We start from the raw sequence: 15909 nt of genomic DNA on the forward strand, positions 1-15909 counted from the left end.
TTCTTTTAGAGAGGAGGAGACCTCTGCGGATAATTCCGCTCACGGAAAAAACCTCGTGAACGTCTGGATTTTTCAGAGAAAAAAGGCAAGCACACCTTAACATATGTCTGCAACGAGCTGAACAGCATCGGGAAAATTTGTTAAGTTAAATTCCTTTCTCTGTATTTGTTTCTGGTTTAAATCACCTGGCTCATTTATTTTGGAGAGGGATGTTACGTTCAATAACTTGCAGACTGCATTTTCAGCTAAGCGTCAACTTTATTGTGCTTTAACACACCTCTTGACTTCTTCCACCACACATTATTTCCGGCAGTTGTTGTAAAAATGTGCCCACTGCTGGCTCATACACATGACAACAACAACAAGTAGTACGTGCACTTGAACTTGCAACCTAACTAGGTAATCTGAGTAGACTGACAGTTACCAGTATAGTCTTGTGGATTATTCTACCACATGACAGACTATGCTCTGAGCACCAGTTTAGAAAGTCTTTGAGGTAAGTTGACCTGACCCTGACCTGGACCTGGGCAGGCTTCTGGTTCAGCCAGGGGGTCTGCTTGCTTAGGTGGGTCCCCAGTTGGAGCCCGCAGCTGCTCAGCAGGGAAGTCGAGGTCCCCAACCACAGAGCCTGAGTCCTCGTCAGCTCCTGGGTCTGTGATGGGGGGTGGTCCCACCTTTGGAAGCCGGCTTGCAAGCCAACGTGATCCATCAGACAGGCGGAAGGTGGCGGGCACCAGCTGGTCGGAGACCTAATCAGCATCTGTAGCTTCAAACTGCTTTAATCTGTATTTTTTCTGGTTAAAATCACCTGCTTAATTTGTTGTGGAGAGGGATAGACCTCTGAGGATAATTCATCTGCTGGTAAAAACCTCCTGAACAATGAAAACTAAAGGAACTCTAACTGGGAGAAGTTTCAGCTGGTTGCAATCTGCAGTCTCCACCACTAGGTGCCACTAAATCCCACATACTGCTCCTTTAATAAATCATGATAAAAGTGTGTCCATAGCTTAGTATTAAAATGTTTTGCCAGCATGTTGTCAAAGTGATAAAACCAGTTTCATGTCTGTTGTTGAATCATTTATGTCTGTGGGATTTTCCCCCTCTTCCTCCTCTGTGGGAGTGGTGTGTGAAGTGATGCAGCCTCCCAGCAGAGGGGTGGAGGAGCTGAGAGGCTGTAGGACCTGCTCTGCTACATCGCTCTCCTCCCCAAAGCATGTGACCATGTGATCACACTCACTGCAGCCAGAACTTGTGACCAAAACAGCAGGAGAAGCAGCTCGGTGAGGTCTGCCAGATATAAACTGCGCTTCAACGACTCCACGGTCCTTCTCCAGTGTCCTCATCTCCGCCAGACAACATGGACTGCGGGATTTTCACGTCTAAGAGCGTCCTCCTCTTCCTCAGCTTGATATTTTGGGTAAGGGCGCGGTGTTGTTTTCACCTGCAGAGATTTGAATTGAGGCTGTATAGGGATTGAAACATGTTTGGTTAATTGTTACAGCACCGCTTTGCGTTTTTGTGTCAATCCTAGTTATGTGTTGTTATTCCGTGCGCTCTTGTGCGCTTTAATCTTTACATCCCTCAAATCACAGTGAGGACTTGATAAACACCCTGGTAGCCTGCCCTAGTTTCAGGCCATCACTATACTTCCTCATTTTACTGCATCCTAAAATAGTTTAACTCTGCAAAGGTCATTTATTTAAAAGTCAAATAATTTCTGGAAAGCAGTGAGTAACAGTTCCCAGTAATGTGACTTTTGGGGTCAGGGGACACTGAATGAGCTGTAATGGTGTCAGCCAACCAGCCTGAACTCTGACTCCTTATCAGAGTTTAACCAGAGTAAATATTTAGCCTTGTATCAAAGTGAACTTTGGCTGTGTTGCCTCATATTAGCAAAGTCACCATGTCTGTCCATAGCTGTCAGCTCTCCTCTGTGTCCATCACAGGAAATGGATTTTGAGGAGAAACTTTATCGGCTGTTTGTGGCTGATGTGTAATTTGATTACTGTGAGAGAGAGAGCTGGCCTGTGGGTGTTTGTATTTGCAACACAGTCATGGTTTGTCTCTTTAATTCCAGTATCTACATCCACTTTTCACTTCCTTGTTCTTTCTATTCTAAAGCTTTTTCCTGTTTGTTGTTTCACACCTGTGGTTTTCTTCTTTCTAACATGTACATGAGTCTGATTTGTAATGTGTGTGTGGTCGTCGAGTATGTTCCTCCATCCATCCCAAAATCAGTTTTTCTCGTTTTTGTCACCAGCTAGGCATTACACACAATACACTTGACAAAATCAACAAACATTAAATTTGATTGGGCGTCGGTGGCTTGGTGGTAGAGCAGGCGCCCCATGTACAAGGCTGTTACCGCAGCGGCTGGGGTTCAAGTCCAGCCTGTGGCCCTTTGCTACATCTCATTCCCTCTCTCTCTCTCTCTCTCTCTCCCCCCTTCACACTTACCTGTCCTGTCCATTAAAGGCAAAATAATATCTTTAAAAAAAAAAAACATTAAATTTGATCACCTCTCATATATTAACACGTATCTTAAAACATCACACATCTGGATTTGTGCTATTTTCTCAAACAGCTGCAGCTTAGTCATGCATATGAACGGATTATGAGACACAGGGCCCACGACTCTCCTACACAGGAATGGAAACACACACACACACACACACACACACACACACACACACACACACACACACACACACGTTATTGTGATTATTGCCTCACAGTGTCTCTTCATATTGTGGTTTTTCTGTCTCTGTAGTCATTTTGTTTCTCTTTTCTGCTTGCTTTACCCCTTTTTGTTGTTACTTTGTGTCTGTTTGTGGTAATTTTGTGTTTTTGTTTTGTTTTTTGTTTGTTTGGGGGGTTTTAGATAGTTTTTCGTCTTTTGTGTTCATTTTCTGTCTCTATAGTTATTTTGTTTCTCTTTGAGGTCATTTTGTGTATTTTTGGGTTATTTTGTGTCTCTTTGTAGTTGTTTGCCCCTCAGTAGTTGTTTTGTGTCTCTTTTAAGTCATTTAGGGTTTTTTTTGTGACTTTGTAGTCTTTTTTTGTTTGTTTGTTTTTCCCCCTATGTGGTCATTTTGTGTCCCTTTGAGGTAACTGTGTTTTGTTTTTGTAGATGGTTTTGTGTCTTTTGAGGTCATTTTCTGTCTCTTTGTCGTTATTTCGTGTCTCTTTGTAGTTGTTTGCCCCCTAGTTATTGTTTTGTGTCTTTTTTTTGTTGGTTTTTTTGTTACTTTTTCTTGTCATTTTCTGTCTCGTTGGTGTCATTTCATTTCTCATTCTGGTTTTCCCATTTTTGTTATTTTGTGTCTCTTTGAGGTCTTTTTTATTATTTTGTGTTTTTGTAGTTATTTGCCCCATAGTAGTTGTTTTTGATTGTTTTTCCCCCTTCTTGTTGTTGTTTTGTGTCTTTTTCGGACAATTGTGTGTTTGGTTTTGTCAATTGTTTTGTGGTCATTTTCTGTTTCTTTGTAGTTATTTGTAGCAAAGATATCAGTGAAGAGTGCTGATTTTCGCTGTGAGAAAACACATTTTGAACAAGATTACGTAACAGTAACCTGGGTACAGAGATGTTGAGAATTATTTGAAGAAAATCAAACAAATGATCAAATTATCTGAGGATTATCTCTTCATATCCCACTGGTTGGAACTGTCTTTTCAAAATCACATAATGCAATTAACCACTGTACCCATGGAAAGTTTATTTGACGTTTTATGAAGATCCCACAATCTCAATACAATCCAGTAGTGTAATAAAAAAGCTTTATTTCTAATCAAAGTGGGTGATTGAAGGAGGAAATCACAAGTTTAAACGTGTTCTGAATCTTTCCAAGCTCATGAGCAGAAATATCGTGGCTGGCTTGGAAAACTTACATCATGTCTGACCATTGAAATCTCTCTAAGATACAGTGCTCGTACATTTCTCATGCAGGACCCCGCTAAAATCATCCCCACAGACCAAGAGACATCGCCTCAGAGGTTTCTCACATTCCAGGGAGGTGGCACCGTGCATGAGTGCTATACGTTGTGTAAGCCTCTTTGTGCTGCTTCTTAGGCACAAGATCAGAATTTCTGGAAAGATTAGGGGTGAGCGGTGGAGGGGGGGGGGCATGTAAAGTAACTACCCCAGAGGGATCCCGTGACTATGGAGTGATTAAGAGAAGTGAGTCATGAGGCTGAAGTGGGGGATGAATGATTGTTTAGCCGTACGAACAAAGACAAGCACACACAATCTATGATTCACACCGTTACAGGGGAAGTGATGATGCTGGTCTGCAGAGGGGATTTCGAGAGGTTGTGGTGTCGTCTTTTTGCTACAAACTTTCCATCTATCGTGCAAAGGGAAATTTAATTGACACAATATTATTGTAGTCTGGCTGCGTATAAAAGCAGGATTTACACAAACAGCTATATTTGGGTGTAATCTCATTTGTAGGCTAGACTCTGAAATGTTATTTATGAAGCCTTCCTCACTCAGTAATTGATTTATTGCCCGTTTTTTCCCTACTATTGGGCTTGTTTTATCACAGACTGGAGGTTGAATCAAGCCAGACACAGTTTCAAAGGGCAAATGGCAGCCAAGAATGCTGATGATGGGATAAATACTGTAGAGACATTGTTTTTAAACAGCTGTTCTTGAAGTTTCTGTAGTTTTGACCATCAAGACCAGTGGTTCTCAACCACAGGTCCTTGAGGGAATTCCAGGGGGTCCCCAGAAAAATGGGGAATAGTTTATTTTCACTACAGAAGGGAGTCCAATGTGAGTAAGAGTCATAGGACTAACTAAACTAATCATAGGTTTTACTTCCTCCACAGTGTCATCTGTCATTGACAAGTAAAGAATCCTGCTCTTACTCATATCTGACAACCAAAATCTTTTAGATGGAGGTCCCTTGAAGCAAAATCTGTATACGTATATATTTAGGGGTTCCTCTACACAATCAATTTCAAGAACCACTGTTCTAGACTTATGGGTTTTTAGACTAGAATCATAAAGGTAAAGGCTCACCAGCAAAAGTAAAAGTAAAAGCCAACTCCAGTTTCACTCATTTGGCATTCCCCCTTGCTGTATTTGCATTTTTTCCGTGCTGTGTCTCTTGGATGCCTGTTGCTGATGGTTCGGCACCTGGTCGCTACCTTTTCATAAAGCCCCAACCTCACCTAAGAGCTGTGGAGGTACACGCACATAAATGTCCCAGGCACAGAAAAACCCTCAGTGTCTGCAGAAAGATACGCCACCACTCACTTCTAGTGGGTCATAAGTGATGTTTGAGAGGGATTACCTCTGTATGAGTCTATACACTGTTTCATAGGAAAATCTTGCTTAGTTTATCTTTAAACAGAATAAAAAATGAAGTGAGAAATTCTTTTTAAAACAGTTGCTGTGATTCCAGTGTGTACTGTGTGTGCACAAAATCGTGCTATATACATGCAGTCTTGTGATTAGTGAGATCATTGCTTAAGCTTGTGGAAAAGTCATGACAACGGTGTGACTTAATGCCTAATTCACATCTGACCGATCATCAGTGACCTTCACAGCCTTTGTTCGTCACGTAAGATCACAGCGGATAGGAAAGGGAAAACTAATTTCTTTGTGCTGAACAAGCAACTGTTCAAAGTTACGGTATACTTACACCTCAGCCAAGGAAGTTATGTGTTCTGTTAGGTTTGTCTGTCAACCTGAGTACAGAAAAGCTTCTGGCCCGATTTTCATAAAACTTGGTGCAAGGACAAAGCGTGGGTCAAGAAAGAACCCATTTAAGTTTGGAGCAGATCCAAAGCCCAGGGTGGATCATGAATCATTTTTCACTTTCATTAACACTGTAAGATCGGGCACTTGGCCTTGGCTGAGGTCTGCGCTCTCTGAGTACCCTGTTAGTGCTTACAGTTTTTAACAAACTTTGTCATGTTGACAGAACAAGACCTAACTAGAGATGCACCGATCCAGCTTTTTCAGTTTTGATACCGATCCCGATGCTGTGGCTTTGAGTATCAGCCGATACCCGATACCGATCCGATACCATGGTTGACCTAAAAAGCTATATACCTTTACATGTAGAACAGAAAAGACTAGAGGCATCAGGCATTGATGGCTACACAGTTCTTTCCTAAAATAAAATTAAACAAGATGAAACAGATTAATGCAATGATGAACTACTAACACTTGCGCAACAGCAGTTGAAATAGTGTGAAATAGCTCCACACAGCAGGTTCTCTCCTTCGTTCCTTGATGATGTCGCTCGTGTCGCAATAGATTTAAAGGGAAAGGATCGCCTCAGGTATAGGTGGCATTTTCCGATACCCAGTCCATCTGTTTTGGTGATATCGGGGCGATATTCGATCCAGATATCGGATCGGTGCATTCCTAGACCTAACTTACCTACTCAAATCTTGATGAATGAAGATTTAAAAACAGCCCCTTTGCTCTCAGTTTTTGGTTGTTTACTTTACAGAATATGACCATGATGTTTTCAACTACAGCCAGGAGAGAAAACACAGATTATATTACAAGTCCCTTTAATTGTATCAGTGTGTGTTTGTTTTTGCAGTACCTTGCTTTGTTAACTATAAAGTGAAGTATGTGGAGGTTGGATATTCCCAGAATAATGTCAAATATCTTTCACTCTCTGCTCTCAACTCTTTAATGCTTATATATGTACTAATATAACTATTCTGATCTGTATGTGGACATTTTAAATGTTAATTTCTTACAGTAGCTATATTGCTCACATGTTTTCTCCTCCCTGCAGGCTGCAGGAGCGGCGTTGGCCTATGTCGGTGCCTACGTGATCAAGAGCTATAACAACTTTGACAGTTTCATCCAGGACAAGTACACGTTGATCCCAGCAGCTATCATCATCGGCGTCAGCGTGGTGATGTTCATTTTCGGTCTGATTGGATGCTGCGCCACAATCCGGGAGTCCAAAGTTGGCCTTAGCTTTGTAAGTGTGTGTCATCCTCTGTGTTTGACACCTGTTTGTTGTCAGACTCGACAGATGCTCAGCTGTGGAGTCAGAAGCTGAAAATGAGACCACATTTACAGTGTTAGTTACCATTGTTACTGTTTCATTTTTGATTCACCTGAGCTTTTGTTTATCTTTTGACTCGTTTTCTTTCTCTCCAGTTCTTCGTGATCATCATGGTGATCTTTGCAGCTGAAGTGGCAGCTTTGGTATTTAGCTTCATCTACCAAGGCAAGGTGAGTCGCAGGTAGTTGTTTCTCTGTCATGCAATGTTTGCTGCTGACAGTGAACTATATTCAGAATTTAATCTCCATTTTAAATCTGCTGTGGCACATTACTGTACTCTGTGAGCTCTTAGGTAAAGTACACTGCTTCCAACATTGATTTTCTTTTTGTGTTTGTCCAGATAAATAAAGACCTGGAGCGCTCTATGAACGAAGTCTTCATGAAGTACGACGGACAGGGCGCTGAGACCGCAGCTGTGGACTACCTGCAGACTCAGGTTGGTGTTATATTCTACTGTGTATAAATAGCTTTGTTTTCACAGTTGTACTTTCGCTCTCTTTCAACCTCTTCTGCTTTACTTGCACTCTCCCTCCTGTGCTTGCTTTCATTTCCTTCACTTGTTCTTTCAATTTGCGACTCAGCCTGTGTCTCTCTCAAGTGAAACTGCATCTTAAAACAGCAAGAGATGAAACACTGTATACTGTACATTTTGTTGGTGCTGTGTTTCTGTTATTGCTTTGAAAAACTGCACAGATGTAGACGATATCAGGGTGTCTGCAGCTCCTTAAAAAGTCTTAAATTGCCTTAAATTCAGATTCGATTGGTCTTAAATATTTTCGGTCACATTACCGCGAAAATGTCTCCAGCCTGACAGACCCAATGACTGTTCATGGGACTTTTTACATTTAACACATTAAACGTAAGCTCACCGTATTGTTGTCATTTTTAAAGGTTTTTTTTTTTATATTTCCATTGCAGGTTTTGTCTTAAATTTCATATAAGGTATTAAAAAGGTCTTAAAATGTCTTAAACTTGGTTTTAACTGTAGGCACCCAGAATATACAGACAATATTGTGTATCACTGTCAGAATATGTAGTCAAAAGCTTCACGGTGGGTTGTTAATGCCGACCTGCCCCAGAGTTGCGGTATTTGTATCACAGCTAAAATTAATGATGAAATAAAAGTCCAATGTGATTTTTTTCATATTGCCTCATGGACGTTTGGGGCGTGATGACCTTCCTCAGCATGTGTTCCGGCAACGTCCCAAACAATAAACACAGTGTGCTTTAATTATAGGTAACCACAACCAACACAACAAGTACATCCCAGCAGAGGGAGACACAACTGTTCATAGCACAGCATCTCATAGTATATGAAATACCAAGGAAACAGTACAAATATGTTCACTTCATAAGGAACTAGTAAATTAATTTGCCTCATTCTGGAGGGTATCGAGCAAAATGTGGTTAACGTGATTAGGTTTAGGCACAAAAAACACTCAGTTATGGTCAGGAAAACGTGTTTTGGCTTAAAATACTCGGCTAGACATGTCCCAAACTAGTGCTTTTCTTGGTCTCAAAAAGTGATCTGCTGCTGTCTGCTGCTCAACAACCGTCTCGCCGAGGTGTCAAACCATTCACCACCCCCTCCTCCTTCTGATGAGACACTCACCCGATAGAAATCTGAACTATGTCACTATGTAAATGTTGAAGCATACAAATGAAGCAATGACATTTTTTTTTCTGGTGGCTAGGGTGATAATACAGACAAGTAAATATAACGTCCATAAGCGACTGCTGCACCAAATTCACACCTCTGAGTCTGTTAAAAGTTGTTCTGAGAGATGCAGGAAATGGCTGACAAACAGTGTGTAAGTCAGCTTCACACACGCCTAAATAAGCTCTGCACTATAACTCTCTCAGTGTGAAAGGATGATGATAAAATGTCTCTCTTTCCTTTTCTCTTTTTTCCTGATAAATATGTATTTTGTGCTGCTCTTGAGTTCAGTATTAACTCCAGTCTGTTCCGTCTTTGTCTCTGTGCAGTTGCAGTGCTGCGGTGTGACAAATTACACCAACTGGTCCAACACTACCTGGTTTAGCAGCAACAACAACACAGTGCCTCATTCCTGCTGTAAGAACAGTACAGGCACACAGTGCACTGGCAGACTCGACCAACCAGACCTGCTCAACGTACAGGTACACCACACACAACGTCGCTCTACATACCTGCATGGTTACATGTGTTTATATCGTCATTGTGCTTGCAATTGTGAGCTGTTTATTTGGCGTTATTTTACAGATGCTTTAAACTGCTTCATTGAATGATTTTTATGCTTTTATGACTCAAAATATAAAGTCTGCAAAATCATATTATCTCCCCTTCTGAGGCAGTAGAGCAGCAGCTACTTTTCTGCTTATACATTACATGCACTCACTGTAGTCATGAATGTATTTCAGAGCTGTGAAGTGAAGCTGGAGCGCCTCCTACAGGATGTTTTGGGTTACGCCATGCTGGTCATTCTGGGCTTTGCCATTATCAAGGTAAAGACGATCACATGCAGTTCAGCAGCTGCGGAGGAGCGTTGCTGTACATCCCACCCTCTGTTATCACAATCTAAAGGCAGGGTGTCTACAGGTCCTTTAAAGGTCTTTAAAGTCCTTAAAAAAGGTCTTAAAGTCATTAAACAGTGAAGTTGTGAGGTTTTAACTACTATCTAATTTAATTTATCCATTTTTAATTTCTTTTTGAGAAAATGAGTGAAGACTTTCTATGTGAAAGCCCACATTTCTAATGTTACACAACTTTAAAAAACTATACTTTTACTTCATACTTGCACTTACCTGTTGGCAAAATATTCCTACACAACATCTTCCTCTGTACAAGACCACATATATACTTCTTGCTTGCAATGCTTAAACAAGTAAAACATGATTTGTCCAAAAATCTGTCCTAAATTTGGTTAAAAGGTGTCTTGTACAGGTCTAAAAAGCATTCAGTTTAACTGTCTTATACCTGTAGACACCCTGAAAGAGCCACACATCAGTCAGGGCAACATAGGGTGTCTTTTTAAAGGAATAGTAAGCTTCATATTATATGAGTACAGATGCAAAAATAACCTGTCAGGTATAGCAGTCAAAGTACTTTCGCTTGTCCTATCACATAATACATTTTTCAGAGCTCATGTCTGATAACCTTTATCTCCCCTGTTGCAGTTCTTTGGGATGCTGAGCGTATGTGTGATCACCTGTAAAGCCGGCAGCAGGAGGAGCGGCTACCAGCCTCTGTACGCCTGAGCCACTTCCTGCAACAACCGACCACCTCCTCATTTTGCTTGACTAGGTTTGCTGTCCACTCACTCAACAGTGTACCGAAGCATCCGGGCCGACCAGTGTACAAATCCTAAACTCTATTTAAACAATGTATGCACAGGTGGCAGACCTTGTCTCTGCGATACCAGAGCATTCCTCCACGTATTAAATCAACACAGATGTTTCTCTGACTTGTTCATAATTTGCTGAATGTGGCTTTCAGGTTTGAGTTGTTGTCTAAGTTTCCATCTTTGCAGATTTTTATTATATAGTTTTCCACATGGCCGAGGTGTATGTACTGTCTCAGCCCAGCTACTGTGTTATTCTTTGGAATGATAGTGACGGACTTAAGATTATATTTTAAGGTTTTTGTGATTGTGAATGAAAGAACAGTGGTTTAATGCCTTATTTAGGGGTACACTATTTATAGCCAACTGAACACGGTATACACACACACACACATATATATATATATATATGAATAATTTTATGGTCAGTTAACTGTATGGAATTAAGTGACAGTTCTTCGTAGCTTGACTTTGGTTGTGTTTATTATGTTTCTAAATTAAAAAGGTGAAAAATTCACAATAATTTGGAGTTTGGTGCAGTTATATCACATTATTGTATTTCCTGTTTTTTGTGTGTGTGTGTGTGTGTGTGTGTGTGTGTGTGTGTGTGTGTGTGTGTGTGTGTGTGTGTGTGTTTTTATGCCTCTGCGCTGGAGACATGGAGGCATTATGTTTTCACGTTGTCCTTATGTCCATCCTGCACTCATGAATACAATATCTCGAGAACGCCTTGAAGGAATTTCCTTAAATTTGGCACAAACATCCACCTGGATTCAGGAATGAACATGTTTTCGGCCATAACTCAAGAATTCATATGTTAAATATAATTAAACATCACAGAAATGTCTACTAGGATATATTTATATTCCAAAGGTCAAAGATCAACTTCATTGTAACATCATAATGTTTTTGCAAAAACACTTTTGGGGCCATTAATCTACGTCATAACTCAGGAACAGATGGGGCCACGTTTGGTCAGATACTGACTTGGTGACACTAATCTTGGGTGTCCACCTTTAAACTGTGTTTATGGTATAGTTCTTCTCTGTATGAGGCATCCATGTTTGAGAATGTGCAGCATCTTTTGCAGCAGCATCCATTTTTGAATCATTGTCGACGGCCATGACTTTATATAAGTCTGGACAGACATGGATGTAAACTGCAACTCGACTGATTGTCGGAGCCATACAATCAGTAACTCTAGCTTAATATTTTTGATTTACACATTAAATTGTTACAGATGAGACATACTGACAGGTGCACACACACTACTTTGCAATATTATGAACAAAGTAAAATAAAGATAAGGGCAAAACGACAAACAGTTGTAGAGTGTCTATTCAGAGCATCACATTAAACGTGTACCGTGGTGGTTATCTCTCTTCTCTCACCTCCTGACACTGCTGATAAAGAGGTCCTTAAGTGCTGCACGTACAGAAGATGGGAGTGTTCATCTTACATCAGCCTTGTCGGTGTTAAATAAGACAAATGAGAATATCATGTCCAGGTTCATCATAGTCATCAATCTTCACAGAGCGCAGATTAAAGGATGGGCCACCTGTTGATGAGGCCGCAGATACGAAAAATGAACCATAAGTTTAATTGGAAATAAAGTATCACTTTTTAATTGATGACACACTGAAGACAAACTAAGTGTCTCCCCCTTTGCCCATCCCAATCCTTGTAATTGCAAAAAATCTGTTAGCATAAACTGCAAAACTTTCTATGTATATCAGGTGTGTTTTTGTATGTGTAGCTGCAGTAGCAAAGAAAATCCTGCAGGTGGTGTTAATGATCCTGTTCTGAGTTAGACGTATAAACCAGCAGTTGTAGTGGTAAAAAGGCCTAAAAACAATGTATGTGTTCTCACTACAGAGGTGGTAAGAGGTAAATGAGTTGCTATATATGTATATTAATGGATGAAAGCAGGATTTCTGTTTTCAAACAATGGAATAAATCTGATTTTCAGATGGTTTAAAGCTTGACGAGACACTCAACAGTGATCTACTTCATATTGGCAAAACTTAATGACACTTGTTTCCTGTATTGGAGTTTCATTGAATTGGTCTACATGTGATTAACATCTCTCTGTTGTAGTAACGACCTCCACTGATGTAAACGACCCTTCTGCCCTGTCTCAGTCTGTGTCCCTCTCATATCTCCCCACTGCATATCTTATTCACCGCATATCCGCACCGCTCCGGGCTGTGTTGACATTTAGACAGGCCGGTCCTTTCTCAGAGGGAACTGTTGGCACACACACACACGGATAGATAACCTTGTCAGCTCCCTCCTTCCTTAAGCTGTCTGTTTCTCCTGTCTGTTTATCTCTGTGTGTCTGTTTCTCAGCTCACCTTTTCTCTCTTGTCATGCATCTTTATTTACCAGTTTCCTTTTTGTATTTTACATTTGAGGTGCATTTGCATCTCTATCTCCCACCAAGACCACCCATCTGTTTTTGTTCTGTGCTCTTGTGTTTTTTAAAGAACTTCCCTGGCTCTGCAGTATCTCAAGTGTTAACCCTCGGTATCAGCAGGTGCAGCGAGGAAGATTGTGCTGGTTCTCAGTAACGCCGCGTGCTACTGTGTACAGTACAAATCACTCTGAACAGAGCAGAGCAGCTGTCTTTTGAAGTATCAGTAAATAATGCAAGAACAGACGCCACAAAGATCTGTATTGATTATTAGAGTCTGTTGTCACTGGAGGTTTGCTCTATATGGGCCAGTGTGGGAAGTGCTTTCTTGGTTTTGACAAAGAAAGATGAAGCATCCCATCACAAACACGTCATTGAGCTTTGTGTGAAACAATGAGATGGTTTTGTGTGTTTTTGCTGTTTTGTTAATCGTTTTTTGCTTCAGATTTTACATTTGCTTTTTAAATTTCTCTCCACTTGTATTAGTTTTGTCCTTTCGAGGTGTAGATCTGGGTGGTTATGGATGTTGGGATGTAGAATAATGTCATGTTTTGATGTCTTTCTTGGTTTGTTGTGTAACTGAAAAGCTATAAATAAGGAAAAAAAAGTGGTTTGCATTGTCGCCTCACAGCAAGAGGGTTCCTGGTTTGAACCAAGGGTGGAGAGTTCGAACCCTGGGGTGGGGAAGCCCATCTGTGTGGAGTTTGCATGTTCTTCCTGTGTCATTGTGGGTTTTCTCCGGGTACTCCGGCTTCCTCCCACAGTCCAAAGACATGCAGGTTAATTGGTGACTGTTAATTGCCCATAGGTGTGAACGTGAGTGTGAATGGTTGTCTGTCTCTATGTGTCAGCCCTGTGATAGTCTGGTGACCTGTCCAGGGTGTACCCTGCTTCTCGCCCAATGTCAGCTGGGATAGGCTCCAGCCCCCCGCGACCCCCAACAGGATAAGCAGTTACGGAAAATGAGTGAATGACCTCTATAAATTAGCAGGACTCACAAGTCGCTAGAATGGGTCAAGCCCCTGAAACGCTGTGCTGTTTTGGGAGCCTAATGAACCTAATGAATCCTGATGACATCATCAACAGGACTGTTACTTGTGACGCGTCAGTCTTGGAACCAGAATCGGTCTTCCGACAACTGTTTCAGGGTTCCAGTGTGCGATTTTTTTTTCCTACTATGGTGAAATTATGGCCTGCCCTCCTCTCCCCTTCTCTGCCTCTGATTGGCTTACACCTCTTCCTAACTGGACATAATGCCAACAAGCAAACATCAGATGGTGTTACGTTTCCCAATGAAGATGTCCTAACCTGCTCCATGCTTCACCGAACAGGCTAAGCAACATTCGCTTGGTTGCAAAACCACTCGCTCTGGCTCCATTTTGGCGAAGATTTGCTCCAGTCTGTTATAAAGCAACAGCTAGTCACTCCCTGAATGTTGAACCAAAGCCCCCTCAGTTGTGATTGGTCGATACTACTTGGACTACAAACGTAAACAAGAATGTTTCCAATACCAAAATCCCGCCGTGTTGCTGACAAATTCTGCACTCATGTACAGATATATGTCCATAGAGATTAGTGATGAGTAAACTGAGCTGAATATATGTAAAGTGGAGTGCACCTTTAAACACTGGCTTTGTATCATGAGCTTTGAATCCCCTGTTTTTAAGCAACCACTGCGTTCAGCCGTCACTGTCTGTCACCTTAAATGTAAAAACAAACAACTCAAAGGTGTTGAATTCACCAGGGTAACAGCTGCTTGTGCGTATGCCATTGTAGCATTTGCTATTCCCTCATGAGTCATCTCTGCACACCTACAGATGTGCCCTCGTCTGTCTGTCTGTCGCTCTCCTCTTTGGGTCATCACAGCTCTGGAAAAAAACAGTCATCCCACATCGTGCTAGCGGGCTGAGCCAGATGTTGTCACGTGGAAATTTCAGCCTGACCTCTAATTTATTTATTTCCTTTCCTACTTAGACAGGGATCTGTTGGAGGGAGGTAATCTGAGGAGCACACACGCACACACACACACACACACACAATGCTGCTGCTCACTCTGTGCTGCTGAGGGCAGATCAACAGAAGGGCAAACAGGCCGTTTCTGTGCGTCTGTGTCCAGTGAATTCCTTCATGACTCGCATAACATTTCTAATACTACAAGTATTTTCCGGATTTGGATTGTTCCGCCAGATTTCACATCAAACAAGTAGAGAGAGCCCTGCGTACCACACAAACAGTTTGCTTTGAACTGTATCACATGGTGGATAATAGGGAATGTTTGTTTTATAGATATGATACGAAAAAGCAGGGACTTTTTTTTCTACTTTTTATGAAACAATATCAAACAGGAAACCAGTGTGGTGTCAAGGTTTTAAATGGATTTCTTCCTTTTAGCTTTCTTTTCAGGGCTGAACCATAAATAATAACCACACATTGTCAAGATCAGGAGCAGGTGCTGCCGAAAGTGTGTGTGTATGAGTGTGTGTGTGTGTGTGTGTGTCTGTAAATAGCCACCCACCAGCGACACTGTGATGTCTCCATTTGTCAGATGCTATCAGTGTTAATTAGAGAGGGCGGAAACACAGCACAGACACAGAAAACAAAGAATCAAATGAGCAGCAGCAGCAGTATCATAATATTCCCCATAACATCTATAGTTTTATAATCTTATGAGGCTCACGTAGCCTGACTGCTTTTTTTCCCTTCTTGTCTTTCTGTGCTTGTATTTTCCTCCTTTTTTCACTGTTTCTTGAGAGCAGTTATTTAGAAGATGCCAGTGATTGTATCTATTTTTTGGCTAACCTCCAGTAGCTAATGACTTCCCCTCTACCTCCAGCTACTAATGCATTCGCAGTACTTATAAAAGAATCTGTGTTATTCATGAAAGAACCCGTGTTACGCCTCCCCTGGAAATAGTTTCAGGGAATTTAAATCACAGACGTCGGGAAGGGTACAAGAATGATAATAGGAGGTTGTTTTTGTTACTTTACAGTTTTATTTTTCTGCATTCTCATCTTTGTGTTGTCAATAATGGCTGTTTGTGATGTTTCAGAGGCTGTGCGAGTGCAGTAAAATATTACAGTGAAATACATGTGAGATATTCTGATGTGAGCTGGTGATTTTGATGTAAATAACC

The 15909-nt window shown here is 41.2% G+C and overlaps 1 protein-coding gene across 1 annotated transcript; it reads left to right on the forward strand.

Annotated features, from left to right (window-relative positions):
- Nucleotides 1-1218: 1218 nt before the first annotated feature.
- tspan36 (tetraspanin 36) lies at nt 1219-10886 on the forward strand. The gene is made up of 7 exons (XM_050052034.1): nt 1219-1417; nt 6765-6956; nt 7139-7213; nt 7384-7479; nt 9030-9182; nt 9444-9527; nt 10200-10886. The coding sequence occupies exons 1-7, from the start codon at nt 1358-1360 to the stop codon at nt 10278-10280; spliced, it is 741 nt and encodes a 246-aa protein (XP_049907991.1). The 5' UTR covers nt 1219-1357; the 3' UTR covers nt 10281-10886.
- Nucleotides 10887-15909: the final 5023 nt, after the last annotated feature.

This window comes from Epinephelus moara, chromosome 8 (assembly GCF_006386435.1).
Source record: "Epinephelus moara isolate mb chromosome 8, YSFRI_EMoa_1.0, whole genome shotgun sequence".
NCBI lineage: Eukaryota > Metazoa > Chordata > Actinopteri > Perciformes > Serranidae > Epinephelus > Epinephelus moara.